The sequence below is a fragment of the Alosa alosa genome, chromosome 2 (genome assembly GCF_017589495.1).
Source record: "Alosa alosa isolate M-15738 ecotype Scorff River chromosome 2, AALO_Geno_1.1, whole genome shotgun sequence".
Lineage (NCBI taxonomy): Eukaryota > Metazoa > Chordata > Actinopteri > Clupeiformes > Clupeidae > Alosa > Alosa alosa.
This window is the reverse complement of record NC_063190.1, coordinates 30,070,158-30,096,266: the sequence shown is the minus strand read 5'-3', so window position 1 is coordinate 30,096,266 and position 26,109 is coordinate 30,070,158. Positions and strand designations below refer to the sequence as shown.

Sequence of the window (26,109 nt, the reverse complement as noted above, 5' to 3'; positions counted from 1 at the left end):
TCTAAAAACGTACTGTTTACCATGTTGTTAGTCGCTTTGGTTAAAAAGCGTCAGCCAAATGTAATGTAATGTAATGTAATGTAACTTGGGATATGAACGTCTCATTACTCAGCTTGTAATTAGTCAGCTGTCAAAAAAGTAATTAACTTAGGGCACCTTTTTCTGTTTAACTTTTTTCAACAACATGGTCTGGACCATAGGATTATAATGTAAAAAGGACGATGACAGCTTAAAGAAAGCCATGTGTGAACACTATCTAATACACATTTGTTTTGTGCTTCTTTTAATTTATACTTTGTGGCAATAGAGACTGATATATGTATTTACCATACATAGCTCTCCAAAATATATTGAATTTATGTTGAATCATTTCTCAGAATTGCTTGATGCATGAAGTAATCTAGTGTAATTATGAAATAATTAAAAAGTAAAGTGACATATCAGATGCTTTTATACGAAGTGAAACGGACTCAGCCTGGCCTAAGCAAATGTCAGGCAGTGACGCTGACGCTGCTCCACCACACCTGGCTAACAAATAGTACATGTATTTAGAGAACTAGGCCTACTGCTGACATCGAGCAATATGCTGTTTCACCTTAGTGGCGCTCGACCTTAATACAGCCCTCGGGAGCGCGTAGCTGAAAAGGTGCTTAAAGGGGTGGTTCAGGATTTTGGACATAGGACCTTATTTCCAAGTTAGCAAGTGTCAGTGGAGACCGTTTTCAACACATATCCTCCAGTCCTTCTAGTTGCAGTGTTCGCAGGTGCTAAGCTAGCACAAGTCATCAGTATGCGTTAGCCTGCCACTAAAAACAGTCTTACCCACTCCACAGTACACCCGAGGCAAATAAATTATAACGCCAGACTATCGATGTAAATGTCTGTGTTGATAGTTTTATTTCTAACATTATTCTCTCCTTGCATTTCAGTGATCACATTACATTTTTTTTTTTTATCAGCGGCGGCATTATACTTGCTCTGGTTAGTAGTACTGCGCTGAACAGTAAAAAAAAAAAAAAAAAAGCGCACGCCAATGGGGATACCTGGTAGTAGCCTTGGTAATATCAGTCCGCCGCTGCGTTGCTTAAATGCCTTCTACCAACTTCAGGGAACAAAGTATAACTATTGCAACGTGATGCGAGGGTAGTTGTATTTCTAACACTATTCTATCAACACAGACATTTACATCGATTGTCTGGAATTTGCCTCGGGTGTACTTTGGAGTGGGTAAGACTGTTTTTAGTGGCAGGCTAACACATTCTGATGACTTGCGCTAGCCTAGCACCTGTGAACTCTGCAATTAGAAGGACTGGATGAAACGTGTTGAAAACGGTCTCCACTGATAAATATCACACAGATTAATTTTATTATGTCTCAATTCAATTTCATCCAAAATGCCCCCCTCCCCCTCCTCCGCTTTTGGTGCTACCCTGACTTCTGGCTGCAGTGCCAAGTAGATGCAACATATTGGGTACTTACATATATTCACAAGAATCCATAGAAATTGAATCTTCATGTTGTATTATCCAATATTAGTTGTACAGATTAGAGTGTGGCTACCCGACCCGAGCCCGACGGGACCCGACGGGTCGGGTCGGGTTTCGGACAAATATTTAGAAATTATAGTCGGGTTCGGACACATGGGGACGATATGCATTGGAAGCTTTACATTTAAAATGTCTTATTATGTTGGGTAACCAACAGGTCTGCTTTACATGATGCAAACGTTTGTTTTTTGAGAATAAAGTAAAATGTAAAAAAGACCTAAGAACTTTCTTCCTGTGTGCAAGATTTGTTTATGAGGCCGTGACAACGCATGTGCATTTCAGGCGGCATGTCTTGGGTGACGTTAAAATAAAGTTGTTAGCCGATCAGGAGATTTTAAGATTATTTGCGTTGTATACTGTGGTAAAGCCATAGGCTACCGGTAGGCTATAAGGTCGTCTCGTTCAACTGGATGAGGATTTCCTCGAGTTGCCCCAATTAACGTCGATGCTGCATATGGATCAGTGACCGAGGCACTGTAGTTTCAAAGATTGTTGGCAGTTCATTTCAAGACTTTTCGTCAATGGTAAAAAGCTCATCTCAAAACCAGGCCATTTTCGTGGGTCTATCACTAGGTGGCAGTCTCGCCAGGTCTCGCTGATCACTTCCAGGAAGATTTACAGGCAACACTTATCATGAAAGACGTTATATCTCCATTTCTAGAAAAAAAAACAGCGATTTTGATGAAAACTAGCCACTGTTTAGCTTGGGATTTCTCAGGAACAGAGGCGTGTAGAAATACACGGTTTGCACCCACTGAGAGCTTAAAGTCTCACTTTTTAAACGAGCCATTGTATGTGTTCATAGCTATAACACAGAATATGCTGTGGCTGTACAAAAATCATCAACAATGGTCTAGATTGCTGGCACTCTAGGACAAAGCTTCCGAAAACAGCTTGGCATTCAATGAGTTAATGTGCGCTGTGTGTGACCTGTGTGCGTGCACGCTCATCTGATTCTGTAGACAATTACATTTGTTGTTTGTTCCGTTTAATGGGCTAAAAAGACAGGCTATCCACAAACGTGAACGTTTAATCACTAGCATAGGAATAACAGATGCATCATCTGCGTCGGGCTCGGGTCGGGTTCGGACATAAAAATGAAAATGCCTGTCGGGTTCGGGTCGGGACGCAACTCTGTCGGACGTGGGCCGGGTTCGGACAGAAATTTGCGGCCTGAACCGCACTCTAGTACAGATGTATAGTCTATCTTATACACGCTCATTGAACCAACAAAGTAAAGGCGACTTTACTCAAAGTAATAGAGACTTTTTTGTAATTATTCCATATTTTGTGTAGTCAGATATCAGAACACCTGACATACAATCTAAATAGTCCACAAGAAAACCTCAAAGTGTTACCTTTCATTTGAGACCAGGATTATGCTTCTACACAAAGGGGTTCATGTGCAGTAAGCATTTGATTGCCAGTATGCATTTTGGATAACAAAAAGTCCTATGGGGAGTTTCCATAGGCATTTTACAAAACACATGAGCATACCTTGGTAAATGATGGTCTAAAGCACTCATATTTTCATTCTATATTGATCTACTTTGGACACAGCTTCACAAGACCTGGTGCTAGGGCTCAGTTGTGTTTCTAAGGGATATCAAGTGACCTAGAGGGCTGAAATGTGGTCAGTTCAGAGATGCTTGTAATCCGGCAGAAAGAAAAAACTATTCTAGCCTCTGTAACTCTGTGTGAGTACATCACACCGTTTTGACTGTTTCCTACAAAAACTACAGGTTCTCAGCTTTCTAGGGAGAATTTGCACAGGTTGAAAAGCGATTAGATACGTATTGTTGTTTTTTTTACTTACGCACCCTAAGGCACACAGGAGGATTCTTCAGTCTTCACAACAAATGACCATGACCATAATAAGGATAAAACCAGGCGTGTTTGCATTTTTGTGTCATTTTCCTGCAATTGAAATGGTATGTGGGGTAGCTAGTAGGACCATAAAAATCTATGTGGAAATAGCTATATATAGACATTTAGTGTGTAAAGTACCAATATTGTACCAAGTCCCATTCACATAATAAATGCATGTACCGTATTTTCCGGACTATAAGTCGCACCGGAGTATAAGTCGCACCAGTCAAAAAAAGTGTCATGAAGAGGAAAAAAACATATATATAAATATATATATATTGCACCTGAGTCGCAGGACCAGCCAAACTATGAAAAAAAGTGTGACTTATAGTCCAGAAAATACGGTAGTTACAGGTTTTTTGGGAACACCAAAATAAACATTTACAATAAATAATAGATTTTACCGCCCCCTCAGGTGAATAACAGCATAGCATTTTACTCATTTTACAAGGCATTAAAGCTGCAGTTGGCAAGTGTGACAGATTGATGGGATTTAGCCAAAATGTTGCATGTTTACAACTCTTATGCCCCTCCCCCACTACCATCGAGCACCCTCTCATCGAGTTTGCGCTCGTCAGTTCGCACCAGAATGCACCAGACTGTGATTGACAGCCAGATCTCACACAGCCCTGCTCTGATTGGATCAGCAGAACCAGGAGCTGTGGATGTGGAGGGCAGCCGTAGCCTACTAGTTAGCGCTTCGTACTTGTAACCGGAGGGTTGCCGGTTTGAACCCCGACCAGTAGGAGCGGCTAAAGTGCCCTTGAGCAAGGCACCTAATCACTTGACCAAGGCACTGCTCCCTGAGCGCCGCTGTTGTAGCAGGCAGCTCACTGCGCCCGGATTAGTGTGTGCTTCACCTCACTGTGTGCTGAGTGTGCTTCACTAATTCACGGATTGGGATAAATGCAGAGACCAAATTTCCCTCACGGGATCAAAAGAATATATATATTATATACTACTATATACTTTTTTTTTGCAAAACAAATAACAGGCTCTATTTGGAGGTAGAAATGCAGTTTTTTTTCTAAAACCGGCTGATTTATGTTGTTCTTTCGAAGCACAGTGTCGGTTTCAGTGAATATGATCAAAACAATTTTGACAACTTCAGCTTTAACTCTGATGCTTGAATGGAACGGAATGGCTATATTTTACTTCCCATATAAGAAAAAGAAATTCCTAATACATTGAAAATGAAAAGGATGCCAAATATATCAAATTATGTAATAAAAATTATATTTTTAACCATTGATCTAGAAGAGGCCTTAACTGGGGATACCCTTTCATGTTACATTATTCATTCATTGGTGGCTATGAAGTTATCAAGGGCCATTTGAATATCTTCATATGTCTTATACAGGGAATATTGATGTCCTGTCTTGGTAGTGGCTGGGGCTCAATATAACTTTTTTTGCATGTTTTTTTCTGAAACTAAGGAACTAAATGAAACAGGAACAAACTTTTAATGGTTCAATCTTACTGAGAACATGTTTGTCAGGTTTTAGTTATGGAACCTTAACATTGTTTAGGCAAACTTTGAGGTGCTGCAACCATTTTCCTGGATTTTGATTTTGTCAGACTGACTTATTATTAGAATGTGCTGGCACATCACTATTGTACTTTACAGTGACATGACCTAACACATACTAAATATTTTCTGTTCTTTCTGTTTCAGGACATATCTAGAGCACATGAAAGAGTTTTTCTTCAGAACTTTCCCTTCTTTTATTCTAATGAGGTAATTATTTAAATAATCTCCAAAATGTTTTAATTTAAGACATGCAAAGGTTCAGTATCACCGTACCTCTAAGAAACGGCGTCTAAACCACGTAGTGTTTTGTTTCTCTTTCCTTTTCTATAAGTGATACGATTGTTGTATTTCATAGTGCATTTTTATTCTGTTTTTATATATTTGTATATCAAGTTTTCTCGGCCACTTTGGTGCATTTCTCAGATCAAAACTTTGATTTTCAAGGCGAATGCTTTAGTACATCCTTGCAACCGAATGTGTTCAAATTTCTGCAGTTTTTTACATTTCAAATGGCTAATGTCATGTTGGTCAAAATGCAGTATAGTGGTTCCATGCTGAATAGCCCAAACAAATAGGCCTTATTTCATCACTTTAGACTAGGGGTGTGCGATATATATCATCTATGATTATGGGCCCTATTATAACAGTGTAAAGCCATCCCCAAAACGGGGGCCGTGGTTCGCACAGATCCGATGTGAAAATATTGGGGGGTGACAGCCCTGTGTGACTGCAGATAGATGCATCTGAAATGTCAGTGGAATTTGAGCCCGGCGAGGAGATGCTTATTGATGTCACAGGTGGGCTAGTTGAAACTTTTAACTTCTGTTAGAAAAAGACGTTGAGATTGATGTAGCAACGTAGCATAGGCTGTTGTTAAAGTTAGTGATATTGTACAGAAATATAGACATAACGAGTTCATTTGATGAAGAATACGTGCAGTTTGAGCCATCTAGACCGACAAAAGGTGAAGAAAATAGGTATACTTTATCAGTAGGCCTATATCAAAGGCTAATGTGAATAACTAAATAGTTGAATTAAATACTCCTAAATTGGGCTGCATTTTGACGAGTTCAGAGACAAAAGCAGTGTTTGACATGGTAATGCTGTCTTTTAAGAAACGTTCAGTGGCCTGATCAGTAGGCTAGTCTGTGTCTACAGGGTACAGTTTAACATGTAGCCTAATGTGAACACTGTCCACACAACTTTATTGGTTGGTTAAACACACTAGCACAATGCCACAATCTGTAAGTAGCCTAGGCTGCAGGTTAAAACGTTTCAAACCAATTTTACAAATTAAAGCCTAGTCTACCCCATTATATAATAATGTTAGTCTGAAATAGCTAGTGTGTGTCTCAAGCAAGTTTATTTATTACCTGGTTTAGTCCAACACTTATTCAGACTTAGGCCTATTCTAATAGTCTAGGCCAGTGTTTCTCAAACTAGGTTACTGCCGGTCCGCGGAGCCCTGCTCTGCTCCTACAGCAGTCAAAGTCATGTGTGGCCCTTGATGTGGCCCTTGAGCCAAAAAGTTTGCCCACCCCTGGCCTAATCTAACATCTGAATCAACAACAAGCTAAATTACTTTTCTCTAGTTTATTACCCTAACACATTTAAGTGTTTATCTTTGAAAAACTGAAATACAGATATATTCTAGCCTGTCCAAAGTCCAACAGGGTAAAGTTATCTCAATTTTGGAGGTGAGTGTCGCTAAATAAGATGCAGAGGTTGTGTGGAGTAGGCTAGGCTGAAGGCTATATGCAGACAGACAGACTTGACAGACAGAGGGGATTCTAGAGTCTGTAGGGGCCCCAAGAAAAAATTCCAAGGGGGCCCTACCGACAAGTGTTATCACCTTTCTGCGCTCCATATCTGTGACATGAACTGATCTGACCTGACTTGATCCGAGTTTGCGTGTTAGTGGTGTATGCACTCATAATGATTCTCTACAACACAAACAACTTTTTACTACATTGCCATGAACAAAGTAGAGGCAAAACAGGGTTTTTTTTTTGTTGAACAAATTGGGATGCAATGTGAGCCTTGAATTAGATGCCATGCAGGAATTTGCTAGGATCTCAAAACCGGATTATGAACATGCTTTTTGCCATAGAGAAACACACGATAGTGTTGGATTATAAACATGCTTTGCCACAAAAACAGACAAAACGTGGGGTAAGTCCAGCTATATGAAGTAATTTTTTCTTCATCTGTTTTATAACCCAGAAGGATGTACTTGGTATCAAATGATAGCTCTGTGTCTCCTCTTTCATCTGACATGCGCGGCATAATCTATCCGATCACGAGTCCGCGAGTAATTCAAACGAGAGTAATGGGTGTGCAGCGTTATTGGTTTGTGTACATGACGTTATTAATTTGCAGTCACTTCGTCTGTTTTTATAAGCCAGAAAGATCGATATACATGGTACCAATGGATAGCCCTGTGTCTCCTCTTTCATCTGATATGCTTGCCATATCTATGCAATCACGGGTTCGCAAGTAATTCAAACGAGAGTAATAGGTGCGCAGGTGAACGCAGAGAAGTATAGACTGTAATCCAATTTGATTTAATTTCATGATTTTGTTTTTATTTTCATACTTTCTCGTACAGACAAGTACGTAGTCTCGTTGGAAAGCTGCACTTCTGCTCTGTCACGCAATATAGGTTTCATCTCGCTGCAATGAACAGTTGTGGAGCAATGTAACAAAGAAGAAAGGGTGTGTTTTTGACGCACTTTGCGTGAATCGGGTTCTAAAAAAATAACGCGTATGCTTGTTCCTTACTGCATCGTGATTAACATGTTATGGCTGACAGCCCTAATACAAACATAACGTTAACCATCTCCTTGCTGAACTAGTTGTAACTGTCGCTAGCTAGCTGAAGTTTACTGTCGTATAGATGTAGCAAACCATGTTCAATCTGTCTGCCAATTAACATTAGCCTACTATAACTTCATTGAGTAGGCTAAATGGCAAACTCCGTTCAGTCATCACTGCACCCTCGATTGACGTTTACCACAGTAGCCTAAATATGTACGGATTCTTTGAACTCTTTTGAACACAGATCCGCTGTTTATAAGGCCCTAGCATAGGGCCTACATATGTACAGAATCTGTAATGTTTGTACAACAGGACAGGAGCACGCAAAATACATCATTCAATCTCTATGGATGAAATCCTCGCTTGACCCACCGGCAAACGCGCTGAGACGAGGTCGGGGGCCCCCTAGCGGCTTGAGGCTCCAAGCAGTTGCCTGCCTTGCCTGTTGGCCAAGGTGCGCCTCTGTTGACAGACAAACTTGACAGAAAATTGTAAATAGCCTACTTTCATGCAGTTAATTGGATACTGTGCAGAGTTGGGAAGTTATGGTAAGCCAATTTGGTGTGAACACAGGAAATTCTTTCTCGCCACTTTTTTGCCATGTTTTTAGGAATAAAATGTCATGTAAGTTGACAAAATCAACAGCGCTACAGACACTCGAAAACTTTTCTCAAGCTTCAAATCGCTACTCAACCCTCAGCTGCCTCCTCCTCCATCCAGCCTTACTGCAGATACCCTTGCCTCATTTTTTACAAACAAAGTGGCGGCAATCAGCAGTCAATTCTCTACATGCCCACTCAACGATCTGACTCAGATACCGCGACTCCTACAACCTCTAGGGACTGCTGGAACATCTTTTTCAGCATTCACGCCTCTCTCCGAGAGTGAAGTATCTAGACTCCTGACATGCAGCCGTCCTACCACATGCTCGCTGGACCCTATACCCACGAGCCTACTTCAGTCCATCAGCCCGACCATCGCTCCAGCTATCACACATGTGATCAATGCCTCGCTAACCTCCGGCACATTTCCAACAGCGTTCAAAATGGCCCGCGTAACACCGCTACTTAAGAAAGCTTCTCTCAACCCTGCTCAAGTCGAGAACTACCGCCCTGTCTCCTCCTGCCTTTCCTATCCAAAGGCATTGAACGAAAGCAGTCTCCAAACAGGTCTCTGACTTCCTTTCACAGAACAACCTTCTGGATCCAAGTCAGTCTGGGTTCAAAAGCGGCCACTCTACCGAAACGGCTCTGTTGTCTGTAACAGAAGCCTTAAAAGAAGCCAGGGCGACTGCTCGGTCATCAGTACTCATTCAGCTTGACTTATCGGCTGCCTTTGACACGGTTAATCACCGCATCCTTCTCTCTATACTCGCTAACATGGGAATCTCCGGTTCTGCTCTCTCCTGATTTGAATCCTACCTCAGGAGGGCCTTTCGTTTAACGTATCATGGCTTGGTCAGCTATCTGCACCTCACCATCTCAGTGCTGGGCCCCCTTCTCTTTGCTATCTACACCACCTCCTTGGGACAGATTATCCGTTCGCATGGCTTCTCATACCACTGCTATGCAGACGACACACAGCTCTATCTGTCCTTTCCACCTGATGACCCCTTGGTTTCAGCACGGATCTCGGATTGCTTCTCAGACATAGCTACATGGATGTAGGCACACCACCTCCAGCTGAACCTCTCAAAGACTGAACTGCTGGTCCTCCCAGCTAAACCTACCATACATCACGACATCAACATCAAATTTGAATCCCTGTCTGTTTCACCTACCAGGACTGCAAAAAATCTAGGAGTTGTTCTCGACAACCAACTAAACTTCTCAGATCATGTTGCCTCAGTCGCCCGGTCATGCCGTTTTAGCACTCTACAACATAACGGAAAATCAGGACTTACTTGACTCAAGATGCTACCCAACTTCTGGTTCAGGCAATAGTCATCTCACGACTCGACTACTGCAATGCCCTCCTGACAGGTCTCCCAGCCTGCGCAGTGAAACCACTTCAGATGATCCAGAACGCGGTGACGTGCCTGGTCTACAACCAACCCAAAAGGGCACATGTTACCCCGCTGCTCATCCAGCTACACTGGATGGTGTACCTATGGTGGCCCGCATCAAATTCAAGGCTCTAACGCTTGCCTACAAAGTAGTCTCCGGTTCTGCTCCCACCTACTTGAATGCCCTCATACAGACATACGCTACCTCCAGACCGCTGCGCTCCTCAGATGAACGACGTCTAGCTCTACCACCGGTACGCTCAAGCCAATCCAAACTTTTCTCATCTGTTGTTCCTCGTTGGTGGAACACACTCCCAGCTCCTACAAGGGCAGAGACATCCTTCTCCATTTTCAGAAAACTCCTGAAGACCCAGCTCTTTAGAGAACATCTCCTCTCATAGCAACACTTACAACAAGTCTTACTGATCCTAGCACTTACCAGTCGTCTCAAACTGACAAGTAACTGTTAAAAACAGCACTCACTGATGCACTTATTCTTACTGTACTCTAATGTTTTTAAATTGTCCTAAAATTGTTGAGAACTGCTTAAACTTAAACTGTTTACTATGTTGTTAGTCGCTTTGGCTAAAAAGCGTCAGCCAAATGTAATGTAATGTAATGTAATGTAATGTAATGTATTATAGTGCATGAAAATGCACTGTACTGTTCTTCCTAGGCTTCTTATTACAGTGCATGAAAATGCACTGTACTGTTATTCCAAGGCATTTTATTATAGTGCATGAAAATGCACTGTACTGTTCTTCCTAGGCTTCTTATTACAGTGCATGAAAATGCACTGTACTGTTATTCAAGGCTTTTTTTCTTCTTCTTCTGATTCTTCTTCTTCTTCTAACACAGTTAATGCAGCTTCAACCGTTTAGCGTAGAAACTTCATTCAAACTATGTTCGAGGTCTTACTTAGGACATGTGGGCTATGTATTTTTCAGCTTTGTAACTTTTATACTTTTTAAACTATTAATTAAAAACTACTCAAAATTTCCTCATAGACTTAACATGGGCTGATGACATCACAATAGAGCCGTTAAGCTATTAGAATCCAATTGCAGGTGTTCAGGCCACCTGGATCAACTGCCAGTCTCAGGCTTTAAGCATACAAACTGGCCCTATTAAGACTACACATCCTGTTCAACTGCTTTAAATTAAAGTTAAATTATTTAGGTAGATAGTTGACGATAACTGACAGTTGGAATGGCTCTAATGTTTGCTAGCAGTTATGCTAACTATGTTAACAAAGATAATAATGTAAACCAAGTTACTTAACTTAGTTAATTTAGCTAATGTTTTCTAGCAGTTTTTTTAAAATGTTAATGCTGTTAACTATGTTAACAATGTTAACTCTGCTAACCATGTGACTTAGCTAATCATTTTTAGTAGTTATGCTAACTATGCTAACTAGCATGCTGACAATGTTAAAATGTTAACTATGCTAACCATGTGACTTAGCTAACCTAGCTAATAATTTTTAGTAGTTATGCTAACTATGCTAACATGCTAATCATGTGACTTAGCTAACTTAGCTAATCATTTTTAGTAGTTATGCTAACTATGCTAACTAGCATGTTAGCAATGCTAACATGCTAACTATGCTAACCATGTGACTTAGATAACTTAGCTAATCATTTTTAGCAGTTATGCTAACTAGCATGCTAACTATGCTAACCATGTTACTTAGGAGTTTTGCTAAAAATGCTAGCAATGTTAGCAATGCTAACATTTTAACTATGCTAACCATGCTAACTAGATACAGTGGGTAGGAGTCACAGTTGATGACAAGTAACAGTTACAATGGCTGAACAGTTAAAAAGTTCAGTAGTTTAAAGGGTTAAATTGTTTAACAGTGAAATAGTGTAGTGAGGACTTTTATTTTGAAACAGTTTTTGGCAGAGGAAGCAGTTGAACAGGATGTGTAGTCTTAATAGGGCCAGTTTGTATGCTTAAAGCCTGAGACTGGCAGTTGATCCAGGTGGCCTGAACACCTGCAATTGGATTCTAATAGCTTAACGGCTCTATTGTGATGTCATCAGCCCATGTTAAGTCTATGAGGAAATTTTGAGTAGTTTTTAATTAATAGTTTAAAAAGTATAAAAGTTACAAAGCTGAAAAATACATAGCCCACATGTCCTAAGTAAGACCTACGTAACATAGTTTGAATGAAGTTTCTACGTTAAACGGTTGAAGCTGCATTAACTGTGTTAGAAGAAGAAGAAGAATCAGAAGAAGAAGAAAAAGCCTTGGAATAACAGTACAGTGCATTTTCATGCACTGTAATAAGAAGCCTAGGAAGAACAGTACAGTGCATTTTCATGCACTATAATAAAATGCCTTGGAATAACAGTACAGTGCATTTTCATGCACTGTAATAAGAAGCCTAGGAAGAACAGTACAGTGCATTTTCATGCACTATAATACATTACATTACATTACATTACATTACATTACATTTGGCTGACGCTTTTTAGCCAAAGCGACTAACAACATAGTAAACAGTTTAAGTTTAAGCAGTTCTCAACAATTTTAGGACAATTTAAAAACATTAGAGTACAGTAAGAATAAGTGCATCAGTGAGTGCTGTTTTTAACAGTTACTTGTCAGTTTGAGACGACTGGTAAGTGCTAGGATCAGTAAGACTTGTTGTAAGTGTTGCTATGAGAGGAGATGTTCTCTAAAGAGCTGGGTCTTCAGGAGTTTTCTGAAAATGGAGAAGGATGTCTCTGCCCTTGTAGGAGCTGGGAGTGTGTTCCACCAACGAGGAACAACAGATGAGAAAAGTTTGATTGGCTTGAGCGCACCGGGTGGTAGAGCTAGACGTCGTTCATCTGAGGAGCGAGCGGTCTGGAGGTAGCGTGATGTCTGTATGAGGGCATTCAAGTAGGTGGGAGCAGAACCGAGACTACTTTGTAGGCAAGCTTAGAGCCTTGAATTTGATGCGGCCACCATAGGTAGCCAGTGTAGCTGGATGAGCAGCGGGGTAACATGTGCCCTTTTGGGTTGGTTGTAGACCAGGCACGTCACCGCGTTAAGCTATTAGAATCCAATTGCAGGTGTTCAGGCCACCTGGATCAACTGCCAGTCTCAGGCTTTAAGCATACAAACTGGCCCTATTAAGACTACACATCCTGTTCAACTGCTTCCTCTGCCAAAAACTGTTTCAAAAATAAAAGTCCTCACTACACTATTTCACTGTTAAACAATTTAACCCTTTAAACTACTGAACTTTTAACTGTTCAGCCATTGTAACTGTTACTTGTCATCAACTGTGACTCCTACCCACTGTATCTAGTTAGCATGGTTAGCATAGTTAAAATGTTAGCATTGCTAACATTGCTAGCATTTTTAGCAAAACTCCTAAGTAACATGGTTAGCATAGTTAGCATGCTAGTTAGCATAACTGCTAAAAATGATTAGCTAAGTTATCTAAGTCACATGGTTAGCATAGTTAGCATGTTAGCATTGCTAACATGCTAGTTAGCATAGTTAGCATAACTACTAAAAATGATTAGCTAAGTTAGCTAAGTCACATGATTAGCATGTTAGCATAGTTAGCATAACTACTAAAAATTATTAGCTAGGTTAGCTAAGTCACATGGTTAGCATAGTTAACATTTTAACATTGTCAGCATGCTAGTTAGCATAGTTAGCATAACTACTAAAAATGATTAGCTAAGTCACATGGTTAGCAGAGTTAACATTGTTAACATAGTTAACAGCATTAACATTTTAAAAAAACTGCTAGAAAACATTAGCTAAATTAACTAAGTTAAGTAACTTGGTTTACATTATTATCTTTGTTAACATAGTTAGCATAACTGCTAGCAAACATTAGAGCCATTCCAACTGTCAGTTATCGTCAACTATCTACCTAAATAATTTAACCATTTAAACTATCCACCTATTTAACTGTTCAGTCATTCCAACTATATTAAACCTCATCTACCTAGCAACCAATATAGTTTGTTTTTACTATGTATGTATATTTAACGTAGAAACTTCATTCAAACTATGTTACGTAGGTCTTACTTAGGACATCTGGGCTTTGTATTTTTCATCGTTGTAACTTTTATACTTTTTAAACTATTTATTAAAAACTACTCAAAATTTCCCCATAGGGTTAACATTAGGCTGATGACATCACAATGGGCTAATTAACTTGATTTGCACCTGTATCAACTTCCAGCTGCTCATCTAGGCCCCATCAAAGAGCCAGTTCAACTGATTGATTGATTAATTAAACTATTAATTAAAAACTATTAGGCCTTTATGACATCACATAAATTAGAATCTTGTGCCAGGTGGCCAGGCCACCTGCATCAACTGTCAGTTTCTCAGGCTTTAAGCATACAGTTTCATTCTCTTAATATAAGACTACACATTCTGTTCAACTGTTTCAGCTGTTCAGTCATTCCAACTATATTAAACCTCATCTAGCTAGCAAATAATTTACCATTTAAACTATCCACCTATATCAAACCTCATCTACAAAGGGACGTCGGACTACTGGGCTGTCGGACCAAAGGGAATTTTTCGGATTATTGAGAGGTCGGAACAATGGAGCATCGGAGAAATTACATGGCACCGTGTAGTTATCAGAGAATAAAGACTTCTTTTATTCTTACTATTCTATACAACAAAACTAATTACTATATATGAAGAGCCTTTCATTAGGAAACTTGATACTTAGACCTATTCAAATACATAATGCCCCATCTTGATTAGAACCTTCTTATGGGAGAACATTTTTACATTGTTTGTTAAAAATGACTATCGGCCGATATATAGGTCATCAGTTTTTGAAAAACTTAAATGTCGAAATCAGTATTAGCCCTCAAAATCCAAAATCCTATGGATACGGACATATTGCAATGCTCCAGCTTTAGCAAACTTGTGTACACAAGGAATCAGCTAATCGCACTACGACAGAATGCTGGCTGTGTTCGCGTCAACATCCCAGAGGAACTGTGGTGAAGGAAACTGTATGCTGCAAGGATGTGGAGTTATTAGCGGTTAGTCTCCGTCCGTACTACATGCCGAGGGAGTTCTCGCACGCAAAATGTCTGTGTTTACGTTCCACCGCGAGCTCTCCCGGATACAGCGTGTGACGTCATCCACTCCACAATCGCAAGGCTTCAAACCCAACACACTGATGCCTTTTTTGTGATCTCTGGCGACTTCAATCACATAACACTGGATTCCACACTCACAAATTTCTACCAGTTTGTTGACTGCCCTACAAGGAAAAACAGGACAATAGAACTCATGTATGCAAACGTGAGGGATGCATACAGTGCAAACCCCCTTCCCCCACTGGGAAAGTCAGACCACAACCTCATTCATCTCCAGCCAATGTACAAGCCCAAAGTACAGAGGAACTTTTGTATAGACATTGTTGTTGCCACCAGAACTATAAGCTGCTTTCCTAACAACAAGCCTTGGATAACCAGCAATGTCAAGACCCTTCTTAATACGAAAAAGATGGCGTTCAGAGAGGGGGACATGGCAGAGCTGAGGCGCGTGCAAGGGAAACTCAAAGTCAAACTGAAAGAGGCTAAGGAAGACTACAGAAGGAAGGTGGAACAGAAGTTGCAGGAAAACAACATGAAGGAGGCATGGGACGGCATGAAGACTATCACTGGCCTGAAGAAGAGCAGCAGCTCTGTGTAGGGGGACCTAGACAGGGCGAACCAGTTGAACCACTTCTACAACAGGTTTGACTGCCCTGGTCCAGCTCCAATGGCAGTGGTCTGACCACCACCCCCGGCTGACTCAGACACTGCTCTTGTTTGCGTGCCTGCCCTACCCCCACCTCCCAGCCTCCCAGTCTCTCCAGCTCTGCATCCCGGTGACACCCAACGACCTAAGCCACCATCACCTCACGCCCTGCCCCGCCTGATGCCTGTTGAGGTGTCCACGACTCTGGCAGCCTTGACAGGGACATTAAGGAGGTGGTCATCCCTCAGCCCCCACCCCCACACCCCCTCAATACCAGTGCAACACTCACCTCCACCATCACAGGCTATCGTACCCCCACCATCACTGGATATTGCACCCCTCCCCCACATGGCGATCACGAACAATGAGGTGACAACGACCTCAGTCAACAGCCATCAGACATCTTAGGTATGCTCAGACCCCAGGTACGCCATGCACTAGACCCGTTACAGTTTGCATACCAGGAGAAAGTGGGCGTGGACAATGCCATCACTTAGGGGGCAGCCGTGGCCTACTGGTTAGCACTTCGGACCTGTAACCGGAGGGTTGCCGGTTCGAACCCCGACTGGTAGGCCACAGCTGAAGCGCCCTTGAGCAAGGCACCTAACCCCTCACTGCTCCCCGAGCTGCCGCTGTTGTTACAGGCAGCTCACTGCACCGGGATTAGTGTGTGCTTCACCTCACTGTGTGTTCACTGTGTGCAGTGTGTTTCACTAATTCACGGATTGGGATAAATGCCCAGTCCGAATTTAGTCCCGCCCACAACATTTGAGGTCGGGAAGTTTTGTCTGGTCCATTGTGAAGCAAGTATGCTCGCCCTAGATCGGGCGGACCAATCAAATCGGGCTTTACAATGATGGACAGGTGAGCAACAGAGCGCCGAATATGCATATGGAAAATGCATATTATTTAATGAGGTTTTATCACTGAAAACGATTATTTCTGAAAACTTGGCATCTGTGGCCAATCAGCAGGTGGCCAAAGTTAAGATGTGGGAAAACTCGTGGTTTCACTTTCATCAAGGGAAAACAGCAGCACTGTTGCATTGTGACATGTTCCCTCGTTTGTTTGAAATCTGATTGACCACTTGTTCAAGGGATTTGCGACAGCCTTTCCCAGCTGTTTAACATGTTTGTAGCATATCAGTGTTCAACAGAATTATTTTTAAAAACGGAGGGGATATAGGCTATCAGTTTTTTCCTAATAGCCTACCCTACTACATATCTCTAATAAGTGTTGTAGGCTAGGAGTTATTGACGGCACTAACTTTTACAAAAGACCATAAAACAATGTTAAGGCATTGTGAAGAAGAAGGATGGTTCGTGTGTTTTCTTTCTACACCTCACGGTAAGCTATTTCGTTGCTCTGATTGGTTAGGTCTATCCAATTGAGTGCAGTGGCATTTCCCCCTGTATCGGTAGAAACACGCCCCATAATTACATCCCAATGGAGCAGTTTCAGACTCATATTCTGACTAGAATTGAGTATGACTACGTCAGGCTAGCGAGTCGCTACCTTCTGTTTCGAACAGAGCCTATATCTTTGAACAGATGCACCTTGGAGCAGAAGTCGAGCGTGTTGACAAGTGAGCTAATATCCCCGGGCTGCTGGCTTTAAAAAAAAAGCAACCAAGATGGGGCAGCTCACTCACAGATGGCAGTATTCTTATATTAACAACTAAATTCAGGATGTGGGCCCTTATATTTTGTAAAACTTAGCAAGAAATAGGTATTAGCTGTTAGCTATTAATTAAAAACGTTGGTTTGGTAACCAAAGAATACTTCTGAGCTTATGTAGGCTACGATGTAGTTTGACCAGACCTAACTGTAGGAAACAGTGTCTAAACGTCTCTCTTCAGCATCCCCACTGGCCAGTTTGCACCTCCGAAACATACCTGGTTTTACTTTTGGCTGGGTCTGCGAAAATGTTCCTAGGGGAACGCACCGCTAGATTTTATTTTAACAGTAGCGGCAGCCCAGGTTCTACAATTCCTCAAAATTAAGCTCTAAGAAAATGGCTCATCCCCCCTAGTAATAGAATTTTGGTGGTAATCTGCAGTCATTAAATCTTTAGAATGGGGAACTAAACAAATGAATTTATCTTTCTTTCTACAGGAATGCCATCTTGCCAAGCAATACAACATATATCCGATGGGAATTCTTCCGCATATGTGTAGCCATTGCAATAAGCACTTTTTCTTTGTTACTTTTTTCCTTTTTGCACAAGGAGCGATGGATGTGGATTATTTTGTACAATCTTGAAGGTTTTTGTTGGATTGATATTTATATTCGTATGCATGTTGCATTCTATAAAGACAACTGTCTTCAAGTGGAAACATTAGAAACAGCAAAGCATTATTTGAAGACCAGTTTTCTTCTTGATTTCATCAGCTGTTTTCCATGGGAAATTATTGGCCTCATGTATTTTAACATAAACACTATTGCCCTTTGGGATACCAGACCTGAAATACTACACATTTTTGCATACCTTAGAGTCCCACATATTTTACAGTTGTACCGGGTCCCTTTGGCATTTTCTTTCTATCAGTCAGAGATTACAACAGAAAAAACAGCTGTTACATTTTTAAAGTTTTTTCTTTATACCGCAATGTTTCTTCACTTCTGCACCTGCATTGTATTTGCAATCGTATGCCCCCCAGCAGACCTTACTGGTGACCCTACAATTTATCTTTTGCCTTTGGGAAAACACAACTGTTCTAGATTGTCATGGGTAAATCACTTGGATTACTCCTTTGATGTTGTTTATGGTAAGTTTTCAGTAGATCATACTAAACAAAACCCACCTAAAGTTTCTTGATTTTATACTTAACTAAATACCTAATCCTGAAATAGGCCAACTAAAGATTTGGGTGTTGGTATTTACAGAGTGTTTTGTTTTCAGTAGTAAATTAAGCAATGTTTTTTGTTATCTGTTGTATGACTGTTAATGCTATTCCCACAGAAAATGTGACCTTTACTCAGTTGTATGCTATAAGCTTATATTATGCAACTACAACCCTTTGTGGAATTGGGTATGGGGACATTCATCCTTATCTAACTTCAATGGTATGTAATATTAGTGTAGTTATTGCCGTTAATATCCAATATAAATGTCATGTAATTTAATTTAAACCCCATAATTGCTATATATATTTTTTTTTTTTTTTCAGAGAATTGCCATGATCTTCATTATGGTAGCTGGAGCCCTATATATTGGTTTTTTGTCTGGTACTGTCACTTCAATACTTGCTAATGCAGATGCACCAAGAGCTGCTTTCACTGACAAAGAGGACATCATCAAATTATTTCTTAAGGTATAGTAAAACAAACCTGCTTCTACCATAACTATCAGCCCTATCGTGCAATTAGTACCAGGCAGGACCCAAATATCTTTGCTAGTTTGTGACTGATGGAGTTTTTTTCCCCTCCAGCGTGCACATTATATACTTGCACCCTTATAAGTTCCTGAGGGTGTGTTGATCAAAAACAAAATGTGTCCAACTTCAAACTGGTTCAAAACTAGTCTAAAGTAAAAGACAAAGGTACTGTGAAGTAGCCGGTTGAAACCAGACCCTTCTCAGTCGTAACTGAGAGTGGGTCTGAGGAAGGTTCGTTCACAGCCCATTTCCAAAGGGCGTTCCCAAACAAATTTAAAAGTATTTAAAACAAATACTTTCTATTATTATAACAAAAATATTTTTGTGTGTGTGTGTCGTGGGGGTGGTGGTTGTTGTGCGGCCTGCCGGCCAATTTTCAAACCCCAATGTGGCCCTTGAGCCAAAAAGTTTGGCCACCCCTGAACTATACTGAACTGAACTGAACTAAACTATGTACTGAAACTATAGAAAGCCCTAGACGAATAGGCAAGATGTTTTGTGGTGTGTCGGAAAATGAGACGCGAGTATGCAGAGGCCCTTAGTGCCTCCTCAAAGGAGATTGCTAGTCCGCGGATAATTTCCGGCACAATTGAATGGTAGCCTAATTATGGAACCCCATACTGAAAGTGGGCGGGCGGCCCCAAGGCAAGCGGGACACTCTCTATGCCCGTCATCAGGGGCCATCGCGGCCCTACAGACTCTGCAGTAGTGTGCCGCCATAGCCTACCACAGAAAAACACAATGCAATACAATACAATCCAATACAACACACTAAGGCACTTACCTTGGCCGTTCAACGCACCAGGTCTGCAAGCAGCAGCCCGTAAAGAGATACAGCAGTGGTGTAATACAGTACACGGGTGGCCTGAAGCAGCGTGCGGACACGCTTAGCAGGCTCAGACTGGCCCAGCTAGCTGCGGACAGCAGCGACGGGGTACACACAGATATACAAAGAAGGCGGCCACGAGTGCGCGAACGCACGTGCCGACGTACACCAGTGGACAACTGGAAAAAAGACACACAGCGGCCCGCACCTCGTGCAAGACTGCACCTAGCAGACACAAACAGCTAAACTTACCTTTGCAAGTAGCCTAGCACACAACAACAAAGCTAACAGGAAGCACACAGTAACATTAGCGCCCTAAGCGCCGAAACACATACGCTGATCAGGCCCACACAGGTTCCGGCTGCCAGAGCAGTAAACAGAAATAATAACGGTGGCCCACGCCGGTGCGCGAACGCACCCAGCAGGCTCACACCAAGCCCAACTAGCTGCAAACAGCCAGATAAGGTACACAGTAGTTAACAAAAAACAACCCGGAAACCTGGCACACACAAAAGGGAAAATAACACCAAAACGGTGGCCCGCAGCAGTGCGCGAACGCAGGCAGCAGGCTCACACTAGCCCCTCCGCCGTGTGGTATGGGGTGAACTCAGGAAAGACGTCAACAAGTTAAACAAAGTTAAACGAAGTTTCCCGAAAAAAACACAGGTTACAGCCACATGCAGACTAACAAACACAGTCAAGCAAGAAAGCAGTGAAAGTACGTACTCACGTCTCACAGGTCTCAGATGAGGCGATCAAGGTGAGAGACTGAACCGGGAGCAATCTCCGCTATTTACAAGCTCGAGTCGTTATGCTTCCGGAGGTCATGGGCATGACTTCGTTGACATATGGTCTCGGTGATAGGCAGAACGAAGGTGATCATTCCTTTTTTAGATTGTAGTGACGGTCAGAGTGAGGTCGAAACAGATCTAGGCCTACATTCGCGCGCAGTCGTGGGGCAGAAGGCGCTTAGTGCCACAATGTTATAAACTTGACTTAAATAGTCGGCTGCTGTAAGCTACAATCGGAATTTTTTATATACCCCTGGTCCCCTGTTGTCTCAATGATAATAACATCTCATTTCAGGCTATATTTCATAGTTTGCCGTTCATTTGCATTAACATCGTATTTTGTCATTTTTGGCGAAGACATGCATTCCTTTAGGGATATTGAACATATTGAACATTCTCTAACCATCGTGATTTCGAATTGGTGCAGTTTTCAGCACAAAAACTCGTTTTGTTCTTTTCATGGAGAGCACTGCTCTATGCTGTTCTATGGTGCTTTCTGCCTCTTGCGCACGCATGTTTTCGTGACGTTCTCCATGTAGCCTATTCTAGGCTATTCTTTTTTCATTTTCATATTTCATATTGCATTCATTTTTTTGGAGTTGTGCATTGATATATCCATGTTCTTGGTTCAGTCTTTATGCATATTAAAGTTAGAGTTCATCAACAATGGGGCTACAAACGTGTTATGTCCGTGCATGAGAAGTTATATCTGTGTGTTGCAGGCCCCGTGTGGGCCGCTGGTTGGTGAAAATGCCAGGGCCGTTTTTTAATCCCAGTCCGTCACTGCTTCCATCCACGTTGTCACACGCACGCCTATTGTTTATTTTGTGCAGCTAGGCTACTCAAGTGGCATTGATGAGTTAAACTGTCACATTTTTTTCCTACAGGTATTATATTGAGAGAAAATAGTACGTTGTAAACAAAGAACTCTTCTTATGTAACCCTTTCGTAAATGGACTGAAGTTGGCTCTTAATATCTACTTTTATCGATTATGCTAACCGTTAGCATCTTTATGGGATTTCTCATATACATTAGCCATAAACTAACACATTAGTTTCTATTCTGTAACTTGAAATGCTAGTCTACATGATTGCTCTTAAACAAAACATTGAAGGGAATAACTGAAATGTACTCTGTTGGTCTGCTTAGTTTTAGAGTGAATCCTAAGTAAAGGTTTGAAAGGAACTTCAGCTTCAGACTTTCTCTTGGGAAGCTTAGGTCTATCTTCTCTAATGTAGCTAGCTAGACCATGTCATTGCAACACACAAGTGTGGGCAGAATGGGAAATGTGTCATCATAATTATCTCGTAATACAAGATAATTATCTCGTAATTATGAGATAATATGTCATAATTATGAGATACCATCTCGTAATTATAAGATAATTATCTCATAATTATGAGATACCATCTCGTAATTATAAGATAATTATCTCATAATTATGAGATACTATCTCGTAATTATGAGATAATTGTTCAGGGTCCTTTTGTCAGATATTGAAGTGATGCAATCCAGTTCAGCTCCCACTACAGAGCCAGCTTTCCTTACCAGCCTGTCAAGTCGCCCTGCATCCTTCTTCTTTGTGCTTCCTCCCCAACATACCACTGCATAGAAGAGGACGCTGGCAACAACAGACTGGTAGAACATCCTGAGGAGCTTGCTGCACACATTGAAGGAGCGCAGCCTCCTCAGGAAGTACAGCCTGCTCTGCCCTTTCTTGTAGAGTGCGTCAGTGTTGGCTGACCAGTCCAGTTTATTGTCCAGGTGGAGACCCAGGTACTTGTAGGTGCTTACCACCTCGACATTGACCCCATCAATGGAGACTGGTAGCAGAGTGGGCTTAGACCTGTGGAAATCCTCCACCATCTCCTTGGTCTTTGAAGTGTTGAGTTGGAGATGATTGAGTTTGCACCATTGCACAAAGTCCTCCACCAGGATCCTATACTCCTCCTCCTGCCCGTTCCTGAAACACCCCACAATTGCAGTATCGTCAGAAAACTTCTGCATGTGGCATGACTCAGTGTTGTAGTAGAAGTCAGATGTGTACAAGGTGAACAGGACTGGAGAGAGCACAGTTCCCTGTGGTGCTCCGTTGCTGCTGATCACAGTGTCAGAGAGACAGTTCTTCAGTCTGACGAACTGTGGTCGCTCCGTCAGGTAATCTGTGATCCAGGTTACCAGGTTATCCAGGTGAGCGTCCACACCCATCTGCAAGAGCTTGTCTCCCAGTCTGAGGGGTTGGATGGTGTTAAAAGCACTTGAGAAATCAAAGAACATGATTCTCACAGCACTTTTCCCCTTGTCCAGGTGAGAATGTGTCCTGTGTAGAAGATAAGTGATGGCATCGTCCACGCCCACTTTCTCCTGGTATGCAAACTGTAACGGGTCTAGTACATGGCGTACCTGGGGTCTGAGCATACCTAAGACGAGTCACTCCATTGTCTTCATCACATGTGATGTTAGAGCGACAGGCCTGTAGTCATTAAGCTCACTAGGATGTGGCTTTTTAGGGACAGGGGTGAGACGTTATGTCTTCCACAGTGTTGGAACTTGTCCAAGGCATAGACTTAGATTGAAGATGTGCTTCAGTGGTTCCCCCAGCTCAGCAGCACAGGCCTTGAGTAGCCTTGGACACAGTCTGCCCCGCTGCCTTACTCATGTTCAGTTTCTTTAGTTTAGCGCTCACTTGTTTTCCTGTGATGATGGGGGGTGTAAGGGGAGGGGAGGGGGAGGGGTGCATCTGGGATCTGTGTGTCTGATGGCTGTTGACTGAGGTCGTTGTCGCCTCATTGTTCGTGATCGCCGTGTGGGGGAGGGGTGCAATATCCAGTGATGGTGGGGGTACGATAGCCTGTGATGGTGGAGGTGAGTGTTGCACTGGTATTGAGGGGTGTGGGGGTAGGGGCTTGGGGATGACCACCTCCTTGATGTCCCTGTCAAGGCTGCCAGAGTCGTGGACGCCTCAGCAGGAACAGGCAAGGAGGCGTCAGGCGGGGGCAGGGCGTGAGGTGGTAATGGTTTAGGTCGTTAAGCGTGAGGTGGTGATGGTTTAGGTCGTTGGGTGTCACCAGGATGCAGAGCTGGAGAAACTGTTTAATGATTTTGTATTGGAGAATAAATTCAATACCTTCTCTCTTATTGAATGTAGTGCCTCAAAAATTACTCCACAAATCTAAGGTCTCCCTAGGAACATACTACACCTCGTAGTATGGCAAGATCTGGCTCTGTCTATTTTTCATGATTTATTTCAGAGGAAAATGTCAATGGCTTCACTGTTATTGAGTCTAGTGCTTCCACAATCCTTCTACACATCAAGGGTCTCCTTGGTTGTACTACACACATCTACAGTCTATTTATTGTGACAGCCCAGCTCTAACATGCCAGGTCTGTCTTTCTCCCTGGATGGCCTTGCCGCTTGCCTTGACTTTTTCTTCAATAAAGATTAATGAAAGATAGGCTGATCAAGAATTTCCCAAAGTAGCAGGTGTAGCAGATAGGGAGACCCTAGATGTCTGGAGTGACTTTGGAAGTGCAAGACTCAAAAATAGTCAAGATATTTAAATGTTTCAAATAAAAATATATTATAAATAGGGAAAGTCCATTTTTCCATAATTAGCTGCTGTGGTATGTTGCTTGGGAGGCCCTAGATGTGTGGAGTGATTTTGGAATCAGTAAGCTATTGAATTTCCCCCCATAAAAAATATATTATAAATAGGGCAAGTAATTTGTTCCCTAATTAGCAGGTGTAGTCTGTTGCTAGCGAGGCCCTAGATGTGTGTTGTGATTTTGGAAGTACTTGGCTCAATAACAGTGAAGCTATTGAATTTTTCCCCCATAAAAAATATATTATTAATAGGGTGAGTCCGTTTTTCCATAATTAGCTGGTGTAGTATGTTGCTATTGAGGCCCTAGATGTGTGTTGTGATTTTGGAAGCACTAGGCTCAATGACAATGAAGCTATTGAATTTTACCCCCATTGAAAATATATTATAAAAAGGGCGAGTCAATTTTTCCATAATTAGCTGCTGTAGTATGTTGCCTGGGAGGCCCTCGATGTGTGTTGTGATTTTGGAAGTACTAGGCTCAATAACAGTGAAGCTATTGACATTTTCAACCATTAAAATTATATTATAAATAGGTTGAGTCTGTTTTTCCATAATTAGCTGGTGTAGTGTGTTGCTAGTGAAGTCCTAGATGTATGTTGAGGCCGAGCAGGCCACAAGCTATGGAAAAATCTTCCAACATCTGCTCTTCTTTTCTTACTGATAGTGTGTTTTAGATATTTTGCTGACACCAACAACTTTTGAGACATTAACCTACATTGTTTACCTGGAACAATGTTAATGATAAGATTTTTTTTTTACCAACTTTTCCAGTTTAGAATTGTAGCAGAAATATATTCTATGCTCTCTCTCTCTCTCTCTCTCTCTCTCTCTCTCTCTCTATAGAGTCAGAAGGTAACGGGGCAGCTGTATGACAGCATCCTGAGTTTTTATACATTCAGATGGATAAGGACAAAAGGAGTAAATCAAGACGTAGTATTTGAATATCTTCCATCATCACTGTTGGGGGATGTATCCACCATTATCTATGCTGATGTTATTGCAAAGGTACTTTTTTTGGTAGCAAGTTGTAAATTGAATTTGATCACGCTCCATCTGAGACATTTTTTACTTGTTCCAACCTTTTGGACAAAAACCTTAGGGCAATTAAAATAGTGTGTGTTTGTGTGTGTATGTTTATGCTTTATGATTAATAGTGAATGCATTGTTGATGTCATTTCATAATGTCTTCTGTTTTTCTTTCTTGATTTGTAGGCATTTGGTCTGAAGGTCAAGAGAAAACAAAGACAGGAGTTAGTAACACAGCATTTAAGTCCATTGGAGAGGAAGTTGTCAGGAAAATTGGGGGTAATTGCCTTTCATACTTTCATACAGTTCTCTATGGGCATTTTAGTGCCCCTGCTGGTTAAACTCAAAGTAACATTAGATTTTTCATTCCGCAATCCTTCCCATAAAACTTGGCGCAAGCATTGGTCTAATTGATGACTTGCATAATCACTACAACCAAACACTAGCTTACATACACAGAAACATACTTTTCACATTTAAATGCAAATAAGATCACAAGAGAAGGTTGTAAAATAGTGAAATGGTTACCAGATGAATATAGATTCATATAGGTCAAGTGAGTGATGGCACCTTTCTGGGTTCTGGTAGCCTATTATGAACCGCAGACCGAAAGAAAGAAGAAACTAAACATTTTCCTGATTAGAAAATATTTCTTAATTTAGTGTTATCAAATAAATAGACATGCAATTTGGGGGTAGTGGTGTCAGCGCTCATTCAATGTACTTGCGCAAGTAAAACTGAACCACTGGAGATGACGTGTAGAAGCAACAAACGTTATTTAAACAACGAACGAAGCAGATTTTTGCTGTCCATGAAAACAGCATAGAGTCTCGCCTAGTCTAATCCAAAAATGGAAATAACAGGTCTTTGAATTGACACGCACAATTAGACTGTTCTAGGCCTATAGCAACAAATATAGCAAATAGCCTGGTGATGACACAGCTTTTAAAACATTTATTTCACTATTGCTGGAGAATGGGCTGTTGCA

At 41.5% G+C, this 26,109-nt stretch overlaps 1 protein-coding gene across 3 annotated transcripts in view; it reads left to right on the top strand.

Annotated features, from left to right (window-relative positions):
• LOC125310242 overlaps positions 1 to 26,109 on the top strand; it is a 200,385-nt gene that overhangs the window by 59,199 nt on the left and 115,077 nt on the right. For all 3 annotated transcript variants that reach the window (XM_048267470.1, XM_048267478.1, XM_048267462.1), the window contains 6 exons: positions 5,092 to 5,154; positions 17,611 to 18,263; positions 18,458 to 18,561; positions 18,666 to 18,809; positions 24,939 to 25,100; positions 25,308 to 25,400. In XM_048267470.1, the coding sequence (XP_048123427.1) occupies positions 5,092 to 5,154; positions 17,611 to 18,263; positions 18,458 to 18,561; positions 18,666 to 18,809; positions 24,939 to 25,100; positions 25,308 to 25,400 (1,219 nt within the window). The remainder of the gene's footprint in view (positions 1 to 5,091; positions 5,155 to 17,610; positions 18,264 to 18,457; positions 18,562 to 18,665; positions 18,810 to 24,938; positions 25,101 to 25,307; positions 25,401 to 26,109) is intronic.